Source organism: Curcuma longa, chromosome 3 (genome assembly GCF_044706935.1).
Source record: "Curcuma longa cultivar G26 ecotype Majalengka, Jawa Barat chromosome 3, ITB_CL_G26_1.1, whole genome shotgun sequence".
Lineage (NCBI taxonomy): Eukaryota > Viridiplantae > Streptophyta > Magnoliopsida > Zingiberales > Zingiberaceae > Curcuma > Curcuma longa.
Genome location: NC_133863.1, coordinates 14,322,403 through 14,347,247, shown reverse-complemented (window position 1 = coordinate 14,347,247; position 24,845 = coordinate 14,322,403). Strand labels below are relative to the sequence as shown.

The 24,845-nt window shown below is 35.9% G+C and overlaps 3 protein-coding genes across 3 annotated transcripts in view; 2 read left to right on the top strand and 1 right to left on the bottom strand.

Annotated features, from left to right (window-relative positions):
• The first annotated feature begins 314 nt into the window (after positions 1-314).
• On the top strand, positions 315-1,009 carry LOC141825764 (high-affinity nitrate transporter-activating protein 2.1-like). Its single transcript, XM_074713152.1, has 2 exons — positions 315-453; positions 537-1,009. Exons 1-2 carry the CDS (start codon positions 315-317, stop codon positions 1,007-1,009), a joined length of 612 nt encoding a protein of 203 aa, XP_074569253.1.
• Positions 1,010-4,288: 3,279 nt separating this feature from the next.
• On the top strand, positions 4,289-17,966 carry LOC141824484 (F-box/WD-40 repeat-containing protein At3g52030). The gene is made up of 9 exons (XM_074711781.1): positions 4,289-4,542; positions 5,966-6,163; positions 9,604-9,658; positions 10,625-10,723; positions 12,090-12,193; positions 14,857-14,946; positions 15,145-15,287; positions 17,008-17,092; positions 17,227-17,966. The coding sequence occupies exons 1-9, from the start codon at positions 4,289-4,291 to the stop codon at positions 17,594-17,596; spliced, it is 1,398 nt and encodes a 465-aa protein (XP_074567882.1). The 3' UTR covers positions 17,597-17,966.
• Positions 17,967-20,043: 2,077 nt separating this feature from the next.
• Positions 20,044-24,845, bottom strand: part of LOC141824742 (short integuments 2, mitochondrial) — an 11,108-nt gene continuing 6,306 nt past the window's right edge. The window contains exon 8 of the mRNA XM_074712073.1: positions 20,044-20,580. Coding sequence (XP_074568174.1) covers positions 20,332-20,580 — 249 coding nt within the window. The 3' untranslated portion in view covers positions 20,044-20,331. The remainder of the gene's footprint in view (positions 20,581-24,845) is intronic.

Here is a 24,845-nt window from a genome sequence, read left to right as displayed (position 1 = left end):
ACCAAAAATCACATGACATGATACACGTGGCTTAATCCAAATGTCTTTCATCCTTTGATTGCGTTTCATTATTTTCATATAATATATTTTTACAAATACGCCATATTTCAATAGATTCGAACCTACCCAAACAATTTAAATATTTAAATTATTTATTAGGATCCATGCGTGCTTTCCTTATTTATACTGAAACTGCGTGGATCAGTCTATCTTCAGAATAATTGAATTAATAAAAAAATTTAAAGCCTATATATCATACAAGGTCTACGCCTCTTTGAGTCATCCCCCCAAGGAAAACAGAGACGAGAGAATCAATGGCTGTCTGGTTCTCGTCTCAGAATTCTCTTTTTCTTTTTCTTCTACTGGTAGGCTTTTTGGCACCTTCCATGGCGGCGCTTTTCTCCTCCCTTCCCAAGACCCTCGTGGTCACTGCCTCTCCAGCTCCGGGTCAAGGTTTGAAATCTGTCCTTAAAGATCTTCTACTTTTTCTGCATACCTCTTGAGTCGCCGGAAGGAATCTCGTCCGCGTGTTGCAGTGTTGCACGCCGGCGAGGACCGGATCACGGTGGGGTGGTCGCTGAACCGGAGCCTGCCGGTCGGCGTCGATTCGGGCTACGAGAAGATCAAGGTCCTCCTCTGCTACGCGCCGGCGAGCCAGGCCGACCGCCGGTGGCGCAAGACCTACGACAACTTGAAGAAGGACAAGACGTGCCAGTTCAAGATGACGACCGAGGCCTACGGCGGCGCCGCCAAGTACTCCTATGCGTACACCGTGGAGCGCAGCATCCCCACGGCCACTTACTTCGTGAGGGCGTACGCGCTGGACGCCGACGGCACCCAGGTGGGCTACGGGCAGACGACGGATGACGGGAAGAGGGCGAACTTGTTCGAGGTGGTGGGCATCAGCGGCCGCCACCCGTCGCTGGACGTCGCCGCTGGATGCTTCTCGGCCTTCTCGGCGGTGGCGCTGGTATTCTTCTTCGTGGTGGAGAAGAGGAAGCAGAAGTGAAGAAGATATGAGAAGAATCTTTTCTTCTAATTACGTTCGTGATCATTATGAAAGTAATACGTATAATTATCCTATATATATATTTTAATAAGATTCTTAATAACCTTGTCGTCCTCGGGGCAATGGTGCAACGGTAGGACGTCCGGGTTGTGACCTCGCGAGATCCCCAGCTACGACGTATTTGTAAGAATTTTCTTTCAAATGGGGAACACAATCAAAGGATACTAGGCATCTGGATTGGCTGCCGTATGTGCTTCCCGATTTATCCTGGTGATTGGTAGGAAATTTTCCACGAAACTGACTGAGATTTATCATCATTTTTTTAATCAACCTTGTTTATCATAAATAATCAACAAGTTTGACTTTTAATAAAAAGAAGATGCACTTTGTGTGCACGAGAAGGCAGGTAAGAGCTCGACATTTGAGGTTTCTCAAAAGTATCTTTTAATTTTTTTCAACACGAGAAGGAAATGTGTGACAAAATAAAATAAAAAAAAAAGCGCAACGACGAGGCAAACGACGGCGATAAGACGAAGCAAACAATGATGAAGCGAGGCGAAACGAGCAACGGTGAGTCAAGCGACAACGAGACGAGTCGAGCCGTGGCGACCAAGTGAGGCACTATTAAAAAATATATATTTATTTAAAATTTCAAATTATAAATAAAATATATTTATTTATTATATATACTATTATTATCATTAATATTATTTATTTTTTAATTTATTTTTTAAATTAATCAAATATCAAATTAATTTTATTAAAAAATATTTAAGATATAATCAAAAATATTAAATATTAAATTAGATTATATATTAAAATATTTAAATTAATAAAATATTTAAAATTAAATCAAATAACATTATATTATATTATATTTTTATAATTTTAATAATATGATTACTAAATTAATTTGTACATGATCATTTAAATTTTAAGTATTTTTATGGTTAGTGTATGAGAGAGACGATTAAAAAAGTGAATTTCTAAATCGATAATTTATGATGATAATTGAAAATATAATTTTTGTTAAGTAAGACATTATAACTGACTCAATGACGATTGAGTTGTTTCAAATGTTGCCCTCGAAACATAATTGAGTTGGTTACTGCATGACAGATTTGCTGAAGTGGACAAGAGTCAAATCTCAATGAAGTCGAGACAATGCTTTCTCCCATAGTAGTCAACTATAATTTCTCAATTTATCTCCTCATATATGATCGTATAAAATTATTAAAGTGACATATTCTATTTTTCACTTAAGAGTTGTTTCAAACGTTGATCATAGTGTATTAAGACAATAACATCGTGCATGCTAAGCAACTAAAAGCCTTTTTTACTCACGTGCTATACCACAAACTCAAAATCATTGTGTATGTGACAATGGGCCAGGGGCCAGGTTTTTTGAACCATCACGTCATAATGGACCTACATCTTCAGCTAGTGCGGTAAGCTGAAGGTCCCCGGGATATGGTATTGTGGTAAGACATCCAAGTTGTTTGGCTGACCGTTGCATGTACTTTTTGATTTACTCTGGTGGTCGGTGGAAAATTTCTATGAGACCTGAATCGATCACTCTCAAAAATAATTAATGAGACTAATTAAGATTTATCATTTTTTAGTACGGTAAACCGAAGACATTGACGCTTCCCCTGCCCCTTCAAAATTTCTTCTAAGCAAATCGATTTGGTGCCAAGTTTTGATTAGAACGACGACTATCTATGGTTAATTTCTTGTGCCGGCGTGGCACGCGCAGTGCGGCAACCCCAAGCCGATCGACGAGTTCCACGCCTCGCGGGGCAGCTCCGCCCACTGCCGCCCCTCGCGCTTCAGGATGGAGGCCGTCGCGCAGGCAGCGGCCGGCTCCACCTGGAATTTCGCGCAGTTGCTGTGGGACTCGCACGAGATCGTGACGCTGTCGAAGAAGCTGAAGGTGGTCGACCTGGAACCGCCGGAATATTCCATCGGCCGGACCGGGAAGAGAAACAGAGAGAGCAAGAATAGCTTGTGGAGCCTCTTCCATCGATCCTCCTTCAGGAGGTAACACAAATCGAGTTTGAGGCTACCATTGAAGCTGCATGCCGAGGCTATGAAGAACTAAACATACATAATTGTTGCTTCTTTAGTCTGGGCAACATGCAAAAAAAAAAAAAAAAAAAAAAACTTTGTATGCGGAAACACTTCTTCAGTTTACACTAGTGACTAGATCCTGCCCATCCGTGCGCAACAGTAACGGGCGACTGAGTGCACTTCCAGGCGCTCTCAGTCATCCATGTCAGTCGCCCACAGCAGTGCCAAGCAAATGACACTATGACTTTATGTGATTCGTCGGCGAAATTATATTCCGGACGCCTATAACAATAAGTGTCTTATATCATTTTTTTATTTGTTAATTTATAATTAAATTATTTACTTTTTTTAATTCATAGGTTGATTTATGATATTAAATATAAAAAAATTTAATTATTCACGAAGTGTCAAATAAAAAATAGATATTCCATCATACTCAATAAGTAATTATTTTTTATTTTAATTTTTTAATGTAATATTATAATTTAATTCTTAAATTATAAAAAAGAAATTTAAATTATTTAATTGTAAGTAAAAAAATTTTAAATCACGTTGTTTATTGTTTTGGGCGGTGGGAAGATTTCTGAGCATTTTGAATCTGATGTCGAGCACGAGTTGAGTATTTTAAAGCGCGTATGGTATATTAAAAGATGAGAACCCTTGTGTGTGACAATGATGGGCGACTAAGTGTACTTTAGGATGCTTTAGTCATCGATGTTAGTCATCCATAGGTATATGTAGCACATCAAAATTATATATTAAAGGACGAAGATGATATGCTATGCGACTTTCCGTATGTATAACATATGCGATTGAATGCATGCCCAATTGAGTCAGGATGTCCAGAAGTGATTTAGATGTCCTTGCATACTCAATCGAGAATAAATGTCGTGCACGAGATGGTGCAATAGGACATCCTGATTGTGTTAAAGGATGTTCAAATGGAGGAATTGTATATATATAATTTACAACAGTTAGCATCTAAGTCTCCAAATTAATCATTTAAGATATTTAAGTGGCATTTTTTTTAAATCACACTTAATTGATATTATTTAAGTATATATTTGACACACATATTATTTTCTATATTTTTTCATAAAAAATTCATATTGTTTTATGAGAGAATACGTAGATTTTTAACGATAAAAGGGGGAGCTCCAGGATTCCCCGCGTGGCTTAGAGAAGACCAAGAGAAGACCCCAGAGTAGGATGGAGGCCTCCCACCGCGGCAGGAACAGCGACTTTGATGCAAGGACAGGCGCAGGCGCAGGCGGCGGTGGCAAAGGTAGCTCGACGACAGGACCCTCCGGTAGCGGTGGGCACCGGCACCGCGGCAGCGGTGGAAAAAGAAGCTTGATAGACAGCCGCTCGATTAACTCTCTCAGCACCGATCTCCTCTGCGCGGTCTTTTCCCTTCTCGACCATTTCGATCTGGTTCGATGCTCCGTCGTCTGCAAGGCCTGGTTCGTTTTCGGATCTCTGCTCCAATTCTTCGTTATCCTACTATAGTTGTATAGTCGAACAGCTGCTAAGAAAAATCGAAAATTCATTCTTAGATTAGGGTTAGGGTCTTTTTGAAACTTGAAATTGGGCAGCACAATTGCTTTGTTTGTTACGTTCAAATTCATGGTAAATTTGCTCGGATAATGGTGCTCTTTTTTTTTTTTTTTGGGAGCATCTCTCTCTCTTTTGAGTCGTAAGTCTATATAAGCGAACATCATGATCATAACCCTAAACTAATTCTTCAAAATAAAACATACCAACGCTAACAATTACGAATACAAAAGTAAATCTTTCCATTGGTGCATAAATCCTCTTCATGTGCAAGAATAGTACCTGACGTACAATGCCTAAATATACACGCACACATGTTCCATTCATAAGCATTAAAATTTTTTAGATGTGTTGGTCAGATATGTTTGATACTTATGTACTACTTTAATGGTCTCTAAAACTATAATTTCATAAACTTGACTAACACAATAACTCAATGGCATGGCTAGCAACACCATCACGTTGGGCTAGTATTCAAGTTTATGATAACATTTTGATGACGTTGGGCAACCAATAAATATTCAGTCCTTTGAACCATAATTTGCAAAACCCTAGTTGAATAAAAATACCTCCAAAAGTAATGATTTTGGCACATAATTTTTTTTCACGCCTTGCCCAAGCTCGGTCCATTGAAAAGTGAACTTCTCTTGGCATGCATTATTTGAGTAATGTTAGAGTGAATAACATAACTAAACAGCATACCTTAAAGGAGAAATCACAACTAACAGCTCAAGCAACTCGATAATCAACCTGCCAAAATTAATAGAGAATGAGCACAAATGTGCAAAGTAGGATTCAAGATAGATGTGCATGAATTATACTTTCTAGAGATAATTCAAATATGATAGCATGTCAGAGTTCTTTTTCAGATTAACCAATTTTAAATTATCAGCAATAAACCATGTTTATGTTATCATCATTTATCAAGCTTTTAGTTATCACCAATTATCAACATTAAGATATCACATCTTAGCATGCCTTAAGTTTACATGCATTTGCTAAACTTTGTTTCAATTTATATGGTGAGATGTTAAAGCCATCTCCAAGGATCATAACAATAAGAAATTATTTTTCTATCCTCCCTCCCATTTCTCTCCAGGTAAATAAGAGAAAACAACTCTTCCATTCTTCATGTTACTCTCCAAGTAAGCAAGGGTAAACTCGACCTTGCCTTTCCTGTATCCTATCCTTCCATTTCTTGCTAGTAAAAATGCTCTAAAACAGTGGGTATAAAATTATATTTCCTTAGGATAGTTTGAGGCACAGAACAATATAGCTTTGATTTTTTGAAAAGATTGAATAACTAGATGTTTATCTGTCATCATATTATAGGTATCATTTAGTCTACACATCTTCATTGATGAGAGATCTATATGACAAGAGGAATTCACGTAGTAAACTCACTGCAAAATCACTTCCACTGGAAATATCTACTAAGTTCTATCTGGGGGAATTAGCTATGGAAGAACATAAACTGTCTTTTCGAAGAGAATCCGCCAAAGTTGATCAATGGAATGGTCATCATGCAAGGTATGCTCTATGTTTGATATGCCAGTTGAATTATAGTGTTTCCTGATATACTTCGCTTCTTATATTACTATTATTACTTTAAAGTGATTCTTAAAGTAATTTATACAATCGTTTATATTTCATATTTGTTATTAGTCACAGTTTTTGTAAACAGTGTCCGCTTCAAAGAGTTCCACCACATCAAAGTCTGATCTCAAGAATGCTTTGCCTTAGAAGTCAAATGTTTTATGACTCTAGACATGCTACAATGTTAATATTTTAACTGCAAATTACATATGGAAATATATTCATAAAATATCTTTAAAACTGTAGGAGCTTTCTGGTTCCTGCCCCCACAAAAACCTCTTTGTGGAAGTGGACTTATGTATGGTCTGGAAGGCTCCAAATGCCCTCTAACCCAACCATTAGGATATATCACCTTGACTGTTTGAAGCGGGTGACTAAAGTTAGGCCGTACTGTTCGATCAGTTTCTCTTTGGTGGTGGCAATAGGTGGCATAGTCAATATCAGTATCTGAAATTCAGAAAAGGTAATTATCAGCCGTATTGAATTGATGGGATCGAAATTGGTAAAAAAATTCAGAAAAGAAAAATAATATGGAAAGGATAAGAATAAATAACAATATTTACTGAGTAAGACAACCTCCCACCACCAATTCAGATTCGGATCAGCCGATTCTGGTAACGATGGTCAGTTGAAGTCTCTTATGAAAAACAGGGGCATGCGTTTGACTTTGATGGCATGGATCATGCTGATTTTGGTGTTTTTGAAGATGAAGAATCTGATTTGCTGTCTTGCTCTCATCTGTGTTGCTTCTGGGGATTCTTATGATGGCTGGAAACTATATGCTGGAAGCTTGATAGATGCTGGTGTTGGTTTCTCATGCAGATGCTAACTTCTTCTGATCTGATTCTTACCTCTTGTGAGCTGGAGATTTGTGATTGGTGCTTGTTTCGGTACATGGATGATATACCTTTTTATTTTTTCGTGAACACTTAGAAGGGGAGCCTAACTTGTGACCTTCTGATCTGATTCCAAAGGCAAGGTTACCTCTTGTGAGCCCTTTATACATATGAACACTTGGTTAGAATGTTTTTCTTTCATATAGAGAAAGTAATAGGAAGGAGAATGATAGGAGAGGTTGGTATCTTCTTTGCGCATTTATGCTTGGATGTGCATGTACATATTTCTCATTTTCAATTTATGTTTGTTTGCCTTCTGCAAAAAAAGATTATCTTTGTGAAAAATTGAAGACAATCATAATAACACCCATTAATGATGTCTAACCTTAATATCATCCTTGAAAGCTTGCCATCCAACCATGGGGCTGATCTCTCGACTATGAAAGAGTAATATGACCCACTATTTACATAACTCAGAAAGCATGAGGAAATAACTCTTACATATTCTCGAATGAACTCCTCAAAATACAACAATTATAACTGCAAATTCACAGAAAACTCTAGTAAAACTCAAACACTATCCTAGTACAAAATTGATAATACAGCACCTTATCAGATCTTCCAGGAATAAAATACTCACAAACAAAAAGCTATAATTACAAACTCCTGAGTATATAGTCCACCATGAAGTTCACTATTTTTCAGCTTGTCAGTGGTTAAAAAAAAGCAAGAACATAACATATGAAATTTCAGCAAAGCACAAGAAACTCATTCTCAAATTATCTTATTTATTGAAATGAAACACAAATATCTCTACCATAATCTCAGAAACCATGTAAGATTCTTCTCATGAAAACAATTCTCAACAACAGATCTCAACAAGATTAATATTCCTTTGAAAAGCCACATGAAGCTGTATTTTTATTAGTTTATAAGTACAAAAACCGTATCAACACGACATGATACGATATCACAACTGATCACTTTTGGTCAAAGATAGAAACACCTGGAGATTTCAAACCTCAATTACAACTTTGATAATACAAACCAGAAAACTACAATAGTGCCAACCTATTGATGCTAACTCTGTTCTCTTGATTCAACTTGTGTAACACCTAGTTGCCTACTATCTTCTATCCTAGCAAACTCAATTAAGAAATCATTGATGAGAATATTCTGGAATAAAAGATCCATGCTCTATGCTCAAACCTTAACGCCTCTCCCTGCTCATCCCGCCTCGATGCACTTTCAATGACTGTGTTAACTCCTATAAATACACACATTCATGCTCTATGATATTCCCTACATGCAAATGGTAGTATCTTGGACCTGTATATTTACTCTGAGCACCAAGTCATTGGCTTTCTCTAGTGTTCTATGCAAAACATGCATAGGTAAGACAATCACATGTCACATGAGCTATACAATTCTTCATTCTGCAACTAAACTAAAATGCTCTTCCTACTACTCAAGGAATGAGAGGCAACTCAACTACTCATGTCATGCACAACCTTGTACTTTTCAAAGTACTAACCTTGTATTTCTTGAAGTACTATCTCAAGATGCACCTCCTATACACTAATTCCACAAAACAAATGCATGTCTCATGTCAACTTGTGGGTAGCAAGCATAGGTGTATCCATTGAGTTTCCAAAATTATGCTTCTGTGGTGTAATACCACATGCAATTTAAGTACGAGCATAACTATTCTACTTGTGGTAGCTCACATATCATCTTAAGGTAGTTTGTTTTGGTGTTTTGTTCAATAACTACTTAATTAATTGATGCATTCAACAACCTAGGATATAGTAGCATACTCACCCAGGTGGATGGTCCATACTTCATGATCATAAAGTTTTATTGAATTAGAGCCCCTTCTCCAGATGCTTATGTTTGTAAAATAAAAGGATGAATCAAATCTCTTATTTCAAAACTTGGGTTTGAAATCCAATGACAATTTGTCAGTGTCTTGGTTGCCAATTCTTTGATAATAATATTATAATTTCATATTGTATATATACATATCCATGATTCCAAATATAAGATTGAAATTTAGATTTTGATTTCCCCACTTGAATAAAGGGCAGCTCGGTGCATGAAGCTCCTACCAATACGGGGATCTAGGGAAGGGTGAGACCACATTGGGTCTATTGTATGCAACCATATTCTGCATTGGAAGGGATTGTTTCCGTAACTCAAACTCATGACCACAGGTTCACACAGCAACAACTTTATGGTTGTGTCAAGGCTCCCCTTCATTTCCCCACTCGAATCCAAATATAAAAATTGGAGTTGGAGTCATCGATGATTTTTTAAATATGAGAGTGGAATTATTTTTTCCTTCAAGAACTTGCTCAAAACCAATTGGACATTACATTCTCTGATGTATTAGATAAGGTTTGTTGCCTATTATTTTTGAGGAAATGACTAATTTTTTATACAATCTATCATGCTTTACCTTTTTATTCGGAATGCTCAATTCTTACATAATGTATTACATTTTATTAATTGCAATCTCATGTTTTCTATATTTATCAGGGTGAACATATGTCGGATGAAGAGAGGAGTTGTCCTATCTGGAGTTGGAGATAAGGTTTTGTCTTCATCTGAAGTTATGAATTTTCATGGTTTTATTTGATCATGTACGTGTTTTTATTTCTATTTGTTGTGATTTAGAATTTTCATTTATTTGGATAGTGCTTGTAAACTACTGGTTTACCAATCTTGTCGGGCAGTTATGCTAGTATGAACCCTAAGACTAGAATGAATCCGAAGACTTTGGTACCACAGAGTACTGACAACTTTATCGGCTGAGTTAACTTATGCAAGAATGAGCACTTTTTAAGGGTTATTTCTAGAATGATCTCCTTCATTAAGGCTGTGTGGTGGCAACCATGCCTTAAAATTTTAATTAACTGCATGAGTTCAAGAAGAATGGTAACACATAGATCTTTATGGATAGTGTGTCCTAACTTCTTGTCATTGCCTTTGGATAATATAATGGGAATGCAGGTTGTAGACAGGATAGATATTGCAGCTATGACTTAACACATGCCCATGCACATACACACGCATGCATGGACACTCATGCATGCCCACACCCATGCCCATGCTCACGTGCGTGCACACACACAGGTCTTAGCTCTGAATCACCTAACCAACCTTCCTGAGAGAGCAGCGGTCGTAGACAGGTTTACCTATGTTTTGGTGTTGCTCAAACCCTTTCTGTTCTGTTCAGGAAGTTTGGCTAGGTGCCTTGCAATTTCACGGTCTTATATATAACCAAGGGAGGGCTGATTTGAGAATCTCAGATCAATTATCTTTGCTTCCTGACATGTTTTCATCTCAGGTTTTTGTAATTTCTTGTTCATTTTTTTTGTGCTTTTAACTGCAAGATTGGTTTGTTGTACTTAAAAGTTAGTGTGAATTAATTTTGACACTTTCAGGCATTTGTGAAACACATTTTTATTTTTAATGACTGTGGTGGAGGCCTTATTTTCAAATTTAGTTGATATCCCTCTAAATTCAGTAGTCTTTTTTCTCATGGAACTTACAATAGGTGCTACGTCTATGGTCTGCGACAAGCTGCAAATACATGGATGAATACATCATTCCGGAAACTGACAAACTAGTTGATTATGAATTTGATGAAAACAAGGTAAAGTGCTTATTTTTATATTTATTTTCTTGTGTGTCTTGATTTAAATGTGTTTGATTCCAAATTTCCAATACAACATGCTTTCTCCCTATAGCTTAGTGTGCCTTTTTCAATAATGTAGGTTGAGCTATAATTGCTAAATCTGACAAAATTATAAGGTTTTAACCAAACTTGAGACTTGTGTATGGATCTATACATGCACTTTCAATTATGTAACAAATAACACATTTTCAATTTAACACGTTGTATGATATTTTTTTTTTCAATTTTGTAACATTATATATAATTTAATAAAACTTTCTTCTTTTGAAAATCTCTTAACCACATGTTTAAAATTATCGAGTCAATATATGAAGTGATGTATGACTCAAAAAAATGTCTTGCGATGTCTTAAATAAAAAATGTCCTAGATTTTGTCAAAAAAATCAAAAATAGCTAATACAATCCACCTTTTTCTTAAAATTTGTGGCTTGTGCTTCTTATTAAAGAGATTTTAGACTAAAGTTTCAAATTGTGTCAAACAATAGAAGAGGATAACAAGGGGGAAAGAGGTGAGGAGAAGGGGGAACTGTAGAGGAAGCATCGAAACATCGATGAGAAGCAATAATTAAAAAGTTGCGTCTTTAAAAGAGTTGAGAATCCCCAATGCACCTCCCACCACATCACCTCTTTGGAAGAGTCATGGAAGCCTTTGACGACATTGTGGAAGCTCAAATGTCTCTCGTCGTTGCTTCACCCCATGTCACCTTATTTAGAAAAGTCATGAAGACCTCGCGTTCCGCACAACAGCGTTGTGCCACACCATTGTCTTTGTAAGAATTGTTGAAGCTCACTATCTTTGTAAGTAGCGATGCGTCGCACCCTGTATAGCTGGGGTAGGTCTTGTTGACCAGGGTTTAATAGGGTGAAAAGTAGGTTCTAGTGGTGGGTCCCATATCAATATTGTTTAGATTGCCAGCGTCATGCACAACATGCAGTATACACACTAATTGGTAAATTGTTGAAGCTCACTGTCTTTGAAGCGTCATGCCGCACCTTATAGAGCTAAGGTAGGTTGACCAATGCTTAATAGGGTGAAAAGTTGGTTCTAGTTGTGGGTCCCATGTCAATATTGTTCGGACTGCGAGTGTCATGCATAAGATGCAATATATACACTAATTTGGCAAATTTTTACAAGTTGCATATATGTCAGAATGAAATAAATGGTTAAAAATAGCTCATTTGACTTTCTTGGTAAATTGTTGATTTTATTATGTGGTATGTTGGCATAAGTCTTATGTACTATCATATGTTTATGTGTTCTTAAGTTGGTAAAGCAGATTTTTTTTCTCAATGAAGTTTTTATGACATTTTATTTTGTCTACAGATTGTTGGTTTGACAAATAGTAAAGTATGTATCTGGAAGCGTCATGGTCAAAGGGGTATCTTTCAATCTCATGAAGGTGTCTTCACACGTGGATTATGCTTGAGGTGAGCAGAAGCATGATTTTCTTTGGATCATTATTGTTTTATGTTAGATATTAGGTTTTACTTCCACAAGTTCAGTAGATAGAGTGCCAATATATACATGTGTATATATATGAAATTCCTGTTGATGCCATTGATATATACACATAGATTATATACTCTTGAGGACAGGGCATCAATTATAAAACTACTTGTGCTAATAACTCTTAGAAGAACAGTGTCTTCTGTCACTAAATTTATCATCTGGGTTTAAATCTCGAGTTGTGCCGGAGTTTCGTATTTTGACTAGGATGATACTATTTCGATACTGTATCGATGTTTTGTTGTATGGTACTGATGGAGAATTGGATGGGCAAGGTGGAAGGAGATGAAAAAGAAGAATAAGAATAGAACACAACTATATACCTAACTTCCATTCCATATGGGATTGTATATTTTTAACATTGTATTGCATGGATAAAAGCTAAAAAATATAACACATTATTCAATTCATCTTGACACATTATATAACATGTCAAGAGGTGTCGAACATTAATATGGTATGATACTTATGGACATGACAACACATGATAGATTATCTGTGCCGTGTAATTTTGAATTTCGGTAATTTATCAGAACAATACATTTTGATTGTGCCGGCCAATATGGTATGAGATTTAAAACCATGATTGCAAGTACTATAATATTTTGTGTGTATCCAAATAATATTGAGCAGATGTGATTCTTACTTAATGAGCATACCCAAATAATATTGAGCAGATGTGGTTCTTACTTAATGCTATATTTGTGGTTTTATGCGAGTGCAAGATTAAATAAGGCATAGTCCTAAACACTTTCTTTAGGTTCCCTTTGTTAATCTGGAAAGAAGGCACTCCCTTTCTCCAATCACAAGAAGAGGGTAACTGGCTTTGTCAGTTGCTTCTTTTGTGTATTTCTATGAAATGAAGCTGTAGATTTTGTAGAAGAGAATAATGAATTACTTCTTTATAAAACAACCATTGCATGGGCTATCAGTGATAATCTTAATACTAGAATAATAATGTGGGACTGAACTCACTGCACCTAATACCTTTAACACCCACTCAAACTTGAACATAGATATTATCTATGTCTAGCTTATTACATGAAGGAGAAAATGTAGACTAACAGATGACCATAATGAAATGAAAACATACTACGCAGCCTAAATAAACTAAGGAGTTAACAAAGCATGCAGCAACGATCCATTCTATCTTAGATCAGCAAAGCTCTGAAGATAGTTGGAGAATACAGATGACAATTCCTTTTATCACAAATCAGCACACAATAAATGATGCCTTTGGCCTCAGATCAGCAAATCAACAATGAGAACAAAGAGAGGAAATAAAGATAAAGTAAAATGAGAATGAAGAAGAGTCTCAGGAAGTAATCTTTTGAGTGGGTTTCTTCCTAAAATGGTAATTACAATGACATGCAATAGACTAAGGGAAAAAGGAAACACTTGAGGGTCTTGGAGCAAAGATAAGTTGCACTGCTTGATCCTTTGCTAGACTTGGTAAAATGAGAACAAAACTACCTTTTCTTGGACGTAGCAAAATAAAAATAGGATGTTTCTCTATTCAGGTCTTCTTTGGATTTTAGGCAGCACATATACAATGCACTATTAGAGTCGAATTCTGAAGGATATCAATAGAAGGAGACAGCGCTTATAGATTTGGACTGTAGGAAGTAGTAGATGCAAGAAAAAGGATCAACAACAAAAAGAAGTTGAAGAGGAAGACGAGAAAGAACAGGAAGAAAAAAAGAAGAAGATCAATGAGTGCTATTGAAAGCAAAAAAATAAAGATGAGGTTACCTGGTAAAACTCCAATGGGTGAGTTCTTGCAACTCACTCTATTGTTGTTGACGAAGAGAAGAACCTCTACATAGGATGTGAGAGGAAAGGCATGTCAGGTAGCAATGGATGACTGATGGTGGCATAGGCTCGGATGGTGGACATTTAGGAACATAAGGCGAATATGGTGCTTTAAAGTCGTTTGTGAAGGTTTGACAGTGAATAGGAGGTTGGATATGGTCACAGGCTGGCATAGAAATATGTTGGCACTTGTCGAGTTCTCCCACCACTCGTGTTGGTTAGGATCTATGAAGGTACTGAATGGGGTGATGCCACACAACAAATACAAGATGTCTCACGAGCAAGTGCAATGGCACGTGCTTGGTCCCTCTCTTGAGGGAAGGTGGTCATCGTATGTTATCAAGGAGGATCTAGTGGAGAACTTGGAACAAGAGCACTGAGGTTTCTTTGATAGAGTTGTTCACGGTCATGCATGATGGCTTGTGTGGGGAAATGTCACACTGAGAGTTCAGTCACAAGGCTTTCAAATTGGTTAAAATGAACCAAATAACATTCTTTTCAATTGCATATGCAGGCCAGACATACCATATGTGGCAGTTTTGCAGTCCCCTTCAAAAACCTAGTCATCCACCTATTAATTGAGACTGCTTTTTGAAACCATGGTGGCTTCTTTTCTACAATTCTATTAAATGAAAATGTAGTCCTGTTCAAGTACCTCTTATAGTGTTATTGATATCTTTGTGTGTCTGTAATTATTCCTATTATCCTTGTGGAATTATTTCATGATTTCCTCTCATTTGTGTATGCTTCAATGTTTGTCTTAACTATGCAGTTATATTGATCCAGAAGCAGTCATAGGTTGTGAAGATGGTAGAGTTCATGTCTTTGATATGTATAGTGGGAAGTGTTCTCGAATTTTCAGGTACAAGTGCAACCAACTGCTTTGCTTACGTATTGTGTGGGACAAAATTAGAAGAAGATTAGCAACATTTGAGACCAACAGTATATCTCTATGTTTTGCATTTTGTTGTGTAGTTTACTAATTCTATTGTATAGGCCTTATTACAAATGAGAAGATCTTACATTAGCTAATTCTATAACGGGTTTAATTTTTTGGCAGGGTTCACTCTGGACCAGTAACTTGCTTAGCTTTGACTGATGATCAATTAATTCTTGGTGGATCTACATTTGGGAATATAGCTGTTGTGGATTTAACATCAGGTGAAAGGTTGGGGTTTGCAAGATCCAACTTTTGTCCTACAGGTGATCTTCCTGCGAATGTAACTTCATAATACAGTCATTTTGAGTAATTAGGTTGACTTCCAGCATAGAGGCATGATGAAACATAACATTGACATTTCTTCTATTTACATTTTTGTTGTTGTTTATTCTCAACAATTAGTTGGAAATTCAATTGCATATCCTTAACAATTTCTCTGTGTTCATAGGTGATGTCATCTCAAATAAGTAACGACATGTTTTTGTTGTTAAATGTTTGAATACCTCAGTCATATAGACCCAAAAAATGTAATCATAGTCTACGAGCATATGAGTCGAAGAAACTACCATAATTCTGCAAGTCTGCCTGATTATTACACTTTTTGATTCTTTGTCGACTTATTTTGTCTATCAAGATATTTCTTGTTGAATGATATTGAATGGAAAATGTCTGCTACCTAGTTGTAAAGACTTTTGAAATTGTTGCCATGTTCCTAGGTTCAGCAAGTTACCAAAGTAGGGGTTTGTTTCCATATATATTTAAAAAAATTGATGCTGAATGAATACTATATTAGGTTTCCTTAATAATTTAATTATGCCATCATTATTTTTCTTGTTAAAATTTGGGGATCTGGTATATATATAGCCCATCCACTTTCATCTTAATTTGGTGATTCGGTACCACTACTAGATATTGACTTGCATAGTCATAAAGTTCAATGGAAGGATAACATTCATGCAATCAACCCTAAAAATTGAAACAAACAGCTTCATGATGAGTATGCCATGGTTTATCTTGTTTTCTAAAAGGTGCTTCGATTGTTCTCCTTACACATTTAAGTGGGATATGTATTTTCCATTTACCATGAAAACTATCAATAGGATGTGAAATAAGAAGAGCTAAATTTGTTTGTCGTACAATGAAAGATGTGGTAAAGCTTATGTATTTTAAAATATAACCATTCTTATTTTACAAGATAAGGTATACTGCTGTGGATAAAGTTCTCTAGCAAGGAAATGCACGTTTTGTGTCCAAAATTCCATCTATTTTAAATATTTTAGTGCTGTATATTTTGAAATCAGGTTTTAGTTGCTGCACAGAAACAAACACATTAACAAAAATGGATGTGGTTTGGAACACTTATTCCTACCCCACGGCTTGTCATGCCCAACGCAACACCTCAAAACCAATTCACTAAGACTACTTCAAACAAATTAGCAATAAAGGAAGCCTATAAGATGTGTGACGGCGTGGTTAAAATCTTTGCAACCATTCAGATTACTGAGCTACTCAGTCCAACCTCTCTCAACCCTCCTTAGTTAACTCAGGAATTTGCCTTGGCACTCCCTGGTTGATCTAAGCAACCAGGCCCCTCTTGATATAAGCATCCTATGTTGTTGCCCTAACACTGTTGGCTTTTTTTCTTGAATTTATAATTTGCTTGAAGAACTTCATGTTTTTGTTGTTGCCTAAGTTGATATCAGATCAACATTTATAAATTGGATTGGTTCTTTACCATCCTGCATCATAGCAAATCCTTCAGTTTACTTTCCGTAAGCTTGAGGTTTTCACCATTACTAGCATAAAATAGTTACCATCTCATACTATCGGATATTAATTTTGAAGATATATGTTATTTGGAGAATTACTTCCTATAATGATCAAGAGTTCTGAACATCAATATACCACTTATCTCAAAATTTGTTGTTGACATTATGACCAAAAATCTACTCTCAGCAGTTAGCATTTTCCCCTCCTATGCAGGCCTGAAAACCTTGTCATACAATACGAATTCCTACTTGTTATTTGCTGGATCAACTTCTGGCTATGCTCACTGTTGGGATCTCAGGTTTGCCGTGCAAATTGTGATATTTCGATCCTCCATTTTCACACCAGTTGCTTTGATATTTCTGAAGCATCTTTGCATTTTATTTTATGTTGAATTCATATCATAGCTAATCACTTGATTTTCAATTTTGTCAGGACTATGAGACCAGTATGGGAAACTCGAATTAGTCCTAATGTTATCTACAGTGTGCATCACCTGTCAAATGACACATCTACATTGGCTGTTGGTGGACTAGATGGTGTTCTTCGAATACTGGACCAGAGAACTGGTGATATCCTTTCGAGTTTGGTGGTGGACAGTGCCGCAATATCAATCAAATCCGCCAATGACAATCAAAAAGTGAGTGAAAAGAAGGCAAGGAGTCTACCCGAAAACGCCTGCTTATATAATGTTCCCAGATCCTTGCGGCCCCCCATCACATGTCTGTCTGTAGGGATGAAGAAGATTGTCACCACCCACAACGAGAAGTTCATTAGGATTTGGAGATTCCAGGATAACATTTAGTTGGATGTGTCTCAGCTGCAAAATTGTTATCCTGGAATTTTGCAGTGATGGCACATTCAGTTTTATTGTAGGGTTAGCATCATATATTAGTGATGGAGTTAAATCAAATGAATAAGTTGTTCAACAAATTAATATGGATCATGCTCAATTCATTCTAGATGTTGTTGATGATCCATTATACATCAATGGAGGTCCAATTACAAGAGCTAAGGTTAAGAAGATGAAGGAAGCATTTAATATGCTAATTGAAAATGTGAAGGTTAAAGTTACAATTGAAGAAGGTTTGATCAAGAGTAAGTCATGCAGCTTAGTCAATCTAATTCAAGTCTTGGATGAACTTAAGTAGCCACTTAAGTCTCATGTTTATGTAGTAGGGGTATATAGATTCAATTTAGACTCAATTTTTAGTTTTATTTGGGTTGTAATGATGTCATAAGTTTAAAATGACTATGTAGTCTACATAGTATCTTTACTAAATAAACTTTCTTTTGATCTTTTAGGATTTTTAGATCACCCTATAGCTATAAATAAAGGGGGTGACGGTCACACATGTTTTGACATATTTTCAATCTACAAGTATGGTGAGATTCTCACTTGTTGGTTCTTCATTGAATTAAAACTTATCAAGATATCTTTTGTGCCGTTCAAAGACTTATCAACCTCTATCCCAAAATTATAGCGTCTTCCGTCTTTCTCTATACTAAGGTTTGATGTTCTTAAGCATTGAGTCGAGGTTCTATTCATCTTTATTATTGAATTTAATTTTTTTTTCAATTTGTTGTGGATTTTTGAGATTTTTTTTTTCATGGATTCACATCAATTAGTTTGTAATGGTTTAATGTTTTTTTCTTACTTCAGTTGGCTGGCTAGTTTCTTAATTTGCAGTGATGGCAACTGCAAAATTTGGAGGCCATAGTCTTGCCTGCACTCACTAAAATGAAAAGACCATATACACAAAGGTTATATATGATTGCGACTAATATATGTTTTTTTTTGTTTCCAAAAGTATAATTTTGTCTGAGTTTAAGTTCTCATTAGAACATTATAATTTCAACACTATGTGGATGCTTGCTTCAATGATGAATTTAACTGAATTTTACTTCTTTTATGTTTTAACTTAATATATTTTAATTAATAACATACGTAATTAGGTAAATAATTAAATCAAAATTTTATTATAATGACACTTAATTTGCTTTGAATATGTTAAAGTGTGTCAAATAAACTTAATTTTTTTACTTAAATGTTTACCTTAAATTAATTAGATAGTTAAATTAACAACGAATTGATATAATTTGTTTAGACTCTTCCAAAAATAAGAATGCAGGTAAATAATCAATTAAATTTAATTTAAAAAATAAATTTAAAAATAATAAATATTATTTGAATTTAGTTTGATGTACATCAAAATAAGTTAAATGTTATCAAAATTGGGTTTTAGATAATAATAGTGGAATGGTGTACGTTGATTTTAGGTTTCAGGGTTGGCTGTGTAACATAAAGGCATTTAGTTGGCTCAATAAAATGATGGAGGAAGAAGTGGTGTCAATTTAGATAGATCATATTAAAATAAAGGTATTATAAAAAATTTTTAACTTTCAACTCGAGTTCAAAATCAATTTGAAAATTATAAATTCAAACTTAGATAACTCAATCAGTCCTAATTTAATAAAATAATTAAATAAAAATATAAAACATATAATAATAGTATTTAAATTTAAATATAATTATATTTCATGAGTTTAAATATTTAAATTTAAGAATTTAATTATTTAACTTATATCCTAAAATTCTAATTCAGGTCAATTCGAATCCGAACTCTAAAATTTTTTCAGAGTAAATTTCAAATCCAATCCAATTTGATTTGAACCTTAAAATTTCCAATTCTAATTTCAAATGAAATCATTTTTCAGTTATTGTGTTATTCTCCTTACATTGTAATGTAATTTTTCGATTTACCTCTTATAATTATGGATCAGATTCATTTTTGACACGAGTATGAAGAAGTGTTGGTCGAGAATCACTTAAATTGCCACTCTAGTGCGCAGGTGTTGCTCGGTTCCAACAAGAGATGTACTCGTGTGCTTTGGTTTCGCTACATGCCCTTCATCATTTGAAAAATAGTGCTACAATTTCGCGAGCCAAATGTTTATGATTTTATTACTACCGTTATGGCGAGCTCAAACCCTAGAATGTGCATAACCTTCACACTTCACCCTCATTCACTTGAAATGTGCCATCAGCATACCATAAAACAACCATGAAAATATAGAACCAAATGCATAAAGGTAGGAAACTTTATTTCTTGATTCGAACTTGAACTGAGACAACTATCCTTGACTGCTCCTTGAACACACCCATTAGAAATTTGGAACTAGAGCTGTCTCTTTTCAAGTGTCATTCTTTAAAATTTAAGTATGCATTCGACACACAAATTCTGCATTGACTATAAAAAGACTTATTTTTCTCAGTACATGATGAACCAACACATCTTCCTATTTCTGATTGTACATGTTGCAGAAGCTCACAAATCCTCTGCATATCGAAACTGTCCATCTAACGACAAAAAGATACAAAGCAGCATCAGACACTAAGAGATAAATAAATGTCGTCCAAGGCATCGTAAGTCGATATGAGATTGATAAGGATATCAGGATCTCCATTGGTTTTCTTGTGAGCTCACTTCGGACTGAGTTCCCTGTTTCCTAAGATTATATAGACAACAGAAAAAGAGTTTATGAAGTATCTGGAAGATTGTCGAGAATGAAAGGACCAAGTTTTCCGGCCCTAAATAAGATTAGTAGCTTCTTTGAGACTGTAGCCTGAGCTTCATCGTATGACTTTTGAGGAGATATTCTGCATGATTTTCGAAGTGCAGTAAACTGAGCGTCAATCAGACTTTCCAATTCCCCCTCTTCCTCCAAGTTTCCCTCAAATTCTTTGAATGTGAGATATAAAGTCTGCTGGACCTCTTTCGCAAGATCCTACATCAAACGAAAATCTTGATCGTTCCCATTGGTAGAAAGAGAATTTGTTAGGGGCATGAAGAACAAAAAATGGAATTTTCTTGACAAATACTGTAAAAAGTATGTTAGAGAAACATTAATTGCTAAACAATTTTTTTGCTAACGAAATTCCTGATTCTGATATTTGGTAACCCTCTGAACTCATGTTAGATATTGACAAGAGATTAACACTAAAATTATGCAACGGACATTTCGCTTATACCCAAGTTTGAGTAACAAGTTCTCAAAATTAAATGGAGGGCGGTGCCCTAGTCTGGGTTTGAAAACTTTCAAACAGGGGAAAAATCATTGAACATGCAAGAAAAGGTGTACTTACATTATTCCAGGTAGTTGTCATGACTGCAAGTAACAGAACTAACAAGTGGAATATGTTGAAGCAAAAATACTAAAAGAGGATGTTTGGTCACATTGAGCCAGCTATATAAGCCATGCTGATTGGGGTCTATTCTTTGTCTGTTTTTGCCTGCACCCTCAATCCCAAAGACCTTGTTTCTAAGTGCAGTCATGCAATTCTCTTAAAAATGACATTCTTTCTCTTAAAAATAGGATTCATTTTGTATTGGACTTTTATGGCGTGTAGAATCTTTTTAACCTCGAGCAACTGTCCATGGATTCTTGCCGTGCGGTCAGGCATGAAAGGAAATACTAAGCCATGGAATATATGCACACACAATAAAGGATCAGCACAGAGGGATGCAGCTTATGTAGAGTGTATGGGTTTCTTTGGCTAACATACTAGAAGCACAGTGCAGCACTAAGCAACTCTTGTCCACATGATATTAAAAGATATTAGGCAGTAATGGACTGGATAAGCCAGGACAAGAACATTCTCAAGATTCTTTTGTCATTACTAGTTTTAAAACAAAACTAAAGATATCTGTTGAGGATAGATCACATAATGAGATCTTACAGCAAAACGAAAAGTAATATGTTCTAACAGGTATATTTAAGAGTTTCAGAGATGAGTCATAAAAGTTGCCCTAAAATCAACCATATAGGATTGAAAGAGACAATACCTTGATGTACAGCACATCAGACGTATCCAATTGCCGTCTCTTCCTTGCAGTTGAATCAGGAAAAACATCTGCACTGGTTTTATCCAACTCGTGTGCTGATCGAATTCGTTCATTAGCCAAGCGATCCCAGTGTAAAGGTGTTTTTCTACTGTTTAAAACTGCCAATAAATACTGAGCAATTCGTTCTTCACCAACTACTGAGTCTTTGATTGCCCCTGCACAGAGAATAGATAGGTAAAGCAGCATAAATAACAAGGATATAAAATATATGATATTTGCAAGAATCATGTGTTATAGCCAAGAACAAGCAAACTGATGTATAAAACAAGTCCAACATAAATTACTTAAATATTTGATCTAATAATATAGATAACACATGGGCAAGGGAACATAAAAAACAAGTTCTCATCTATGGAGTGAGACAGAGGAGAGTTTTATGAGGGAGAGCCTTGGTAGACATACTCCATCACCGGCCAATGGTTAGGCATGCCTAAGTAAATACGCATTGCACAAGAAGTGGACAAACTTGAGCATGGCCACCCCTTCTATTGACTTGGATGCATCAAACATTTTGTTGGTGCATGTGCCAATGAGGGTGTGGACGAAATAGTGCTCTCTGTCATAGTTATCACAGTAGATGAGGGGAAGTCCAAGAGCTTGGTGACGATGTGATGGAACTTGTGGAGCTAATGTGACTTGTTGTTGGCATCGAGGAGCTAAGCATAGCCGTGGAAATGGCAGGTAGTTTGGAAGATGGGGAAGGACATGCCTACAAAGTCGTTGAAGTGCCACCACAATATTTGATGGTCATGAGGCTGCTAGGGTGGCGTGGGTGACACCGCGGCTAGGGCATCTCAATGAACACACAAGGAATGGATGTGAACTTTTGGGAGATGAATAAAAGTGTGGTCAACCTTGTGCAATCACGACAAGCATCTCTAAGGGGAAAACAAGCAGCACAGTGGAATCCTTGCTGATGACTCTAACATTGTTGTGGGAGTTGAAGGGTTGGTAGAAAAGTTGGTGAACAAAGGTATACGTTAAGTGGTTCTATCATCGAAGTTTTCTTAACTACTACAGAGAATTCCATGTTCCAACAGAATGGAGAAGAAAAGTCCATTTTTTTAACGCGGCACTACTTTTGTAGCTGTTTGTAGGTCCTTTTGAGCTCAACCAACAGCCATAAGAAGCAAGTGTTAGAGTAGTTAAATTGTAAACTAATTTATGATTGGTTACTGGTGAGATAGCCATTGAGGTAGGCTGATTTGATAGGGAGAGAAAAAGTGGCGGCTTTGAAGAGTTGTTGATGGCTATTACAGGCAGATTTATTTGATCGGGAGAGAGAAAGTGGTAGCCTTTTACAGATCTCTCTACTTATAAACTTGCAATTTGAGGAGGGAAATTTAAGTTTAAAGTTTGCAATTCTCTGGAAACCACATAAAGAGTCTCCTTGGTGACATAGAGGGTCAGGGAAATAAACTGACTCAAAGGCTTAGTTTCCTCTTTGACTTCATGTGATATATGTGTTCGTTATCTATTTAGTCTTTTGTTATGTTTTGATGGGATGTCTTTTTTTGTAGATTGTTAGCCTTTTTTATTAGTTGTTGGCTAGTGTAGTTTAGCTCGGTTACTATTCAAGTATGTATTTGAATAATATTAATATATTATCAAATAGCAAGAGCTTCTCTTTGTCATTCTATCTTTTCCTAAAAAAACTTTAAAAAATAAGCATAGGACAAGCAGATGTTCATATCAACGAAAAAGTAAGCTCTTACAATTGGTCACATGACAGATAATTCATTAAGCCACTTAGAAAATCTATTATCAAGTATTTTGACTGGACTACAATCATTATAATTAATGAGTTTTGAGATGGCTAGAGAACTTGTCTTTTGTCAGATTAATCATATGAGTTGTAGTTAGGTTTACATTCTTAGACAGACAAAAAAATTAAGTCAATCAGAATCTGATTGGTACAATTACCATGCTTATAGACCAGGTCCTCTTTGATCTGTTCCTGCCTCTGAGGGCACTAGTCAGATCACTTGTTCCCGCTATTCATGGTGTTGGTAATTAGAATGGCAGGGAAGATGCAAAGTATGACACATTAGATTTGGGAAACCCTTTGGCTCATGACGAAATCCTCTTACCTCTACATGTGATTTTCAATCTCAAATGATTTTCTTTTTATATGGTGCAAAGGCTTGATTTCCAAACAAAAGAAAAAAAAAACTGTGGATAATGAATTACAGATATGAGATAGGTAATACCTGTTAAAGCAAGTCTCAAACCTGTCTCTATATCCGGAATGCTAGGCACCAGAACACCTGGTGTATCCAGCACATATATGCTAGGCCTGTTTGCAATCTGTTCACCATTATTTTTAGTTCAGTTAAAAGTCAGTTGCAAAATTAATCAAATTAATTTCCATATGACATAGAAAGACAAAAGATCATGAATGCATTAACAAAATAACAAAATTTAAAATTTAATTGGTACGACTATTTTTTCACATTAACAAAAGAAACATCATGTCATTCATATTATCATGAAATTGAATGACGCACTATCACTAAATTTAAAGTGTTTTGTTCTTAATATTTCGTATTTGTAGTTCAAAATACACAAATACTAAACCAGTGAGTAAATAATTGGTAACATCAAGACCTTGTATCCTGCAATGTCCTTAGTCACTCCTGGTAATGGTCCGACTGTTGCATGCTTCACCTTCTCCTGCACTAGAGAGATCACCACTATAAACATTAATGCAACCAAGGAATAAAATAGAGAAACTAAAAATAATCTTAGACATGTATCACCTGGAAAACGAGAAGTTGCAATCCGATGAATATTATTGATAAGAGCTGATTTGCCAACATTTGGAACACCAACAACCAAGACCAGAAGTGTAGGTTCTTTAGAAATAACTTCCTTGAGTTTCAGCTCCACAAGCGTCAGAAGCTTTTACACAAAAAATAAAAATGTTCAGCTTATAAACAATCATAGTGAGAGTTCTCAAGAAAGATTACCAATTATCTCAAGCCATAACAAGTTTATGATTGTAGCTGCTCATCTTGAGGTTCACAAAGGAAGCAATGAGTACTGAGTTTACCTACTAAAAAATAAGGAAAAGCAGGGAAAAGGCTGGTACCTTCATAAAAAGAGAGAGTTTGTTGGCATGCCCATGGGCATCCAATGTGACAAAAG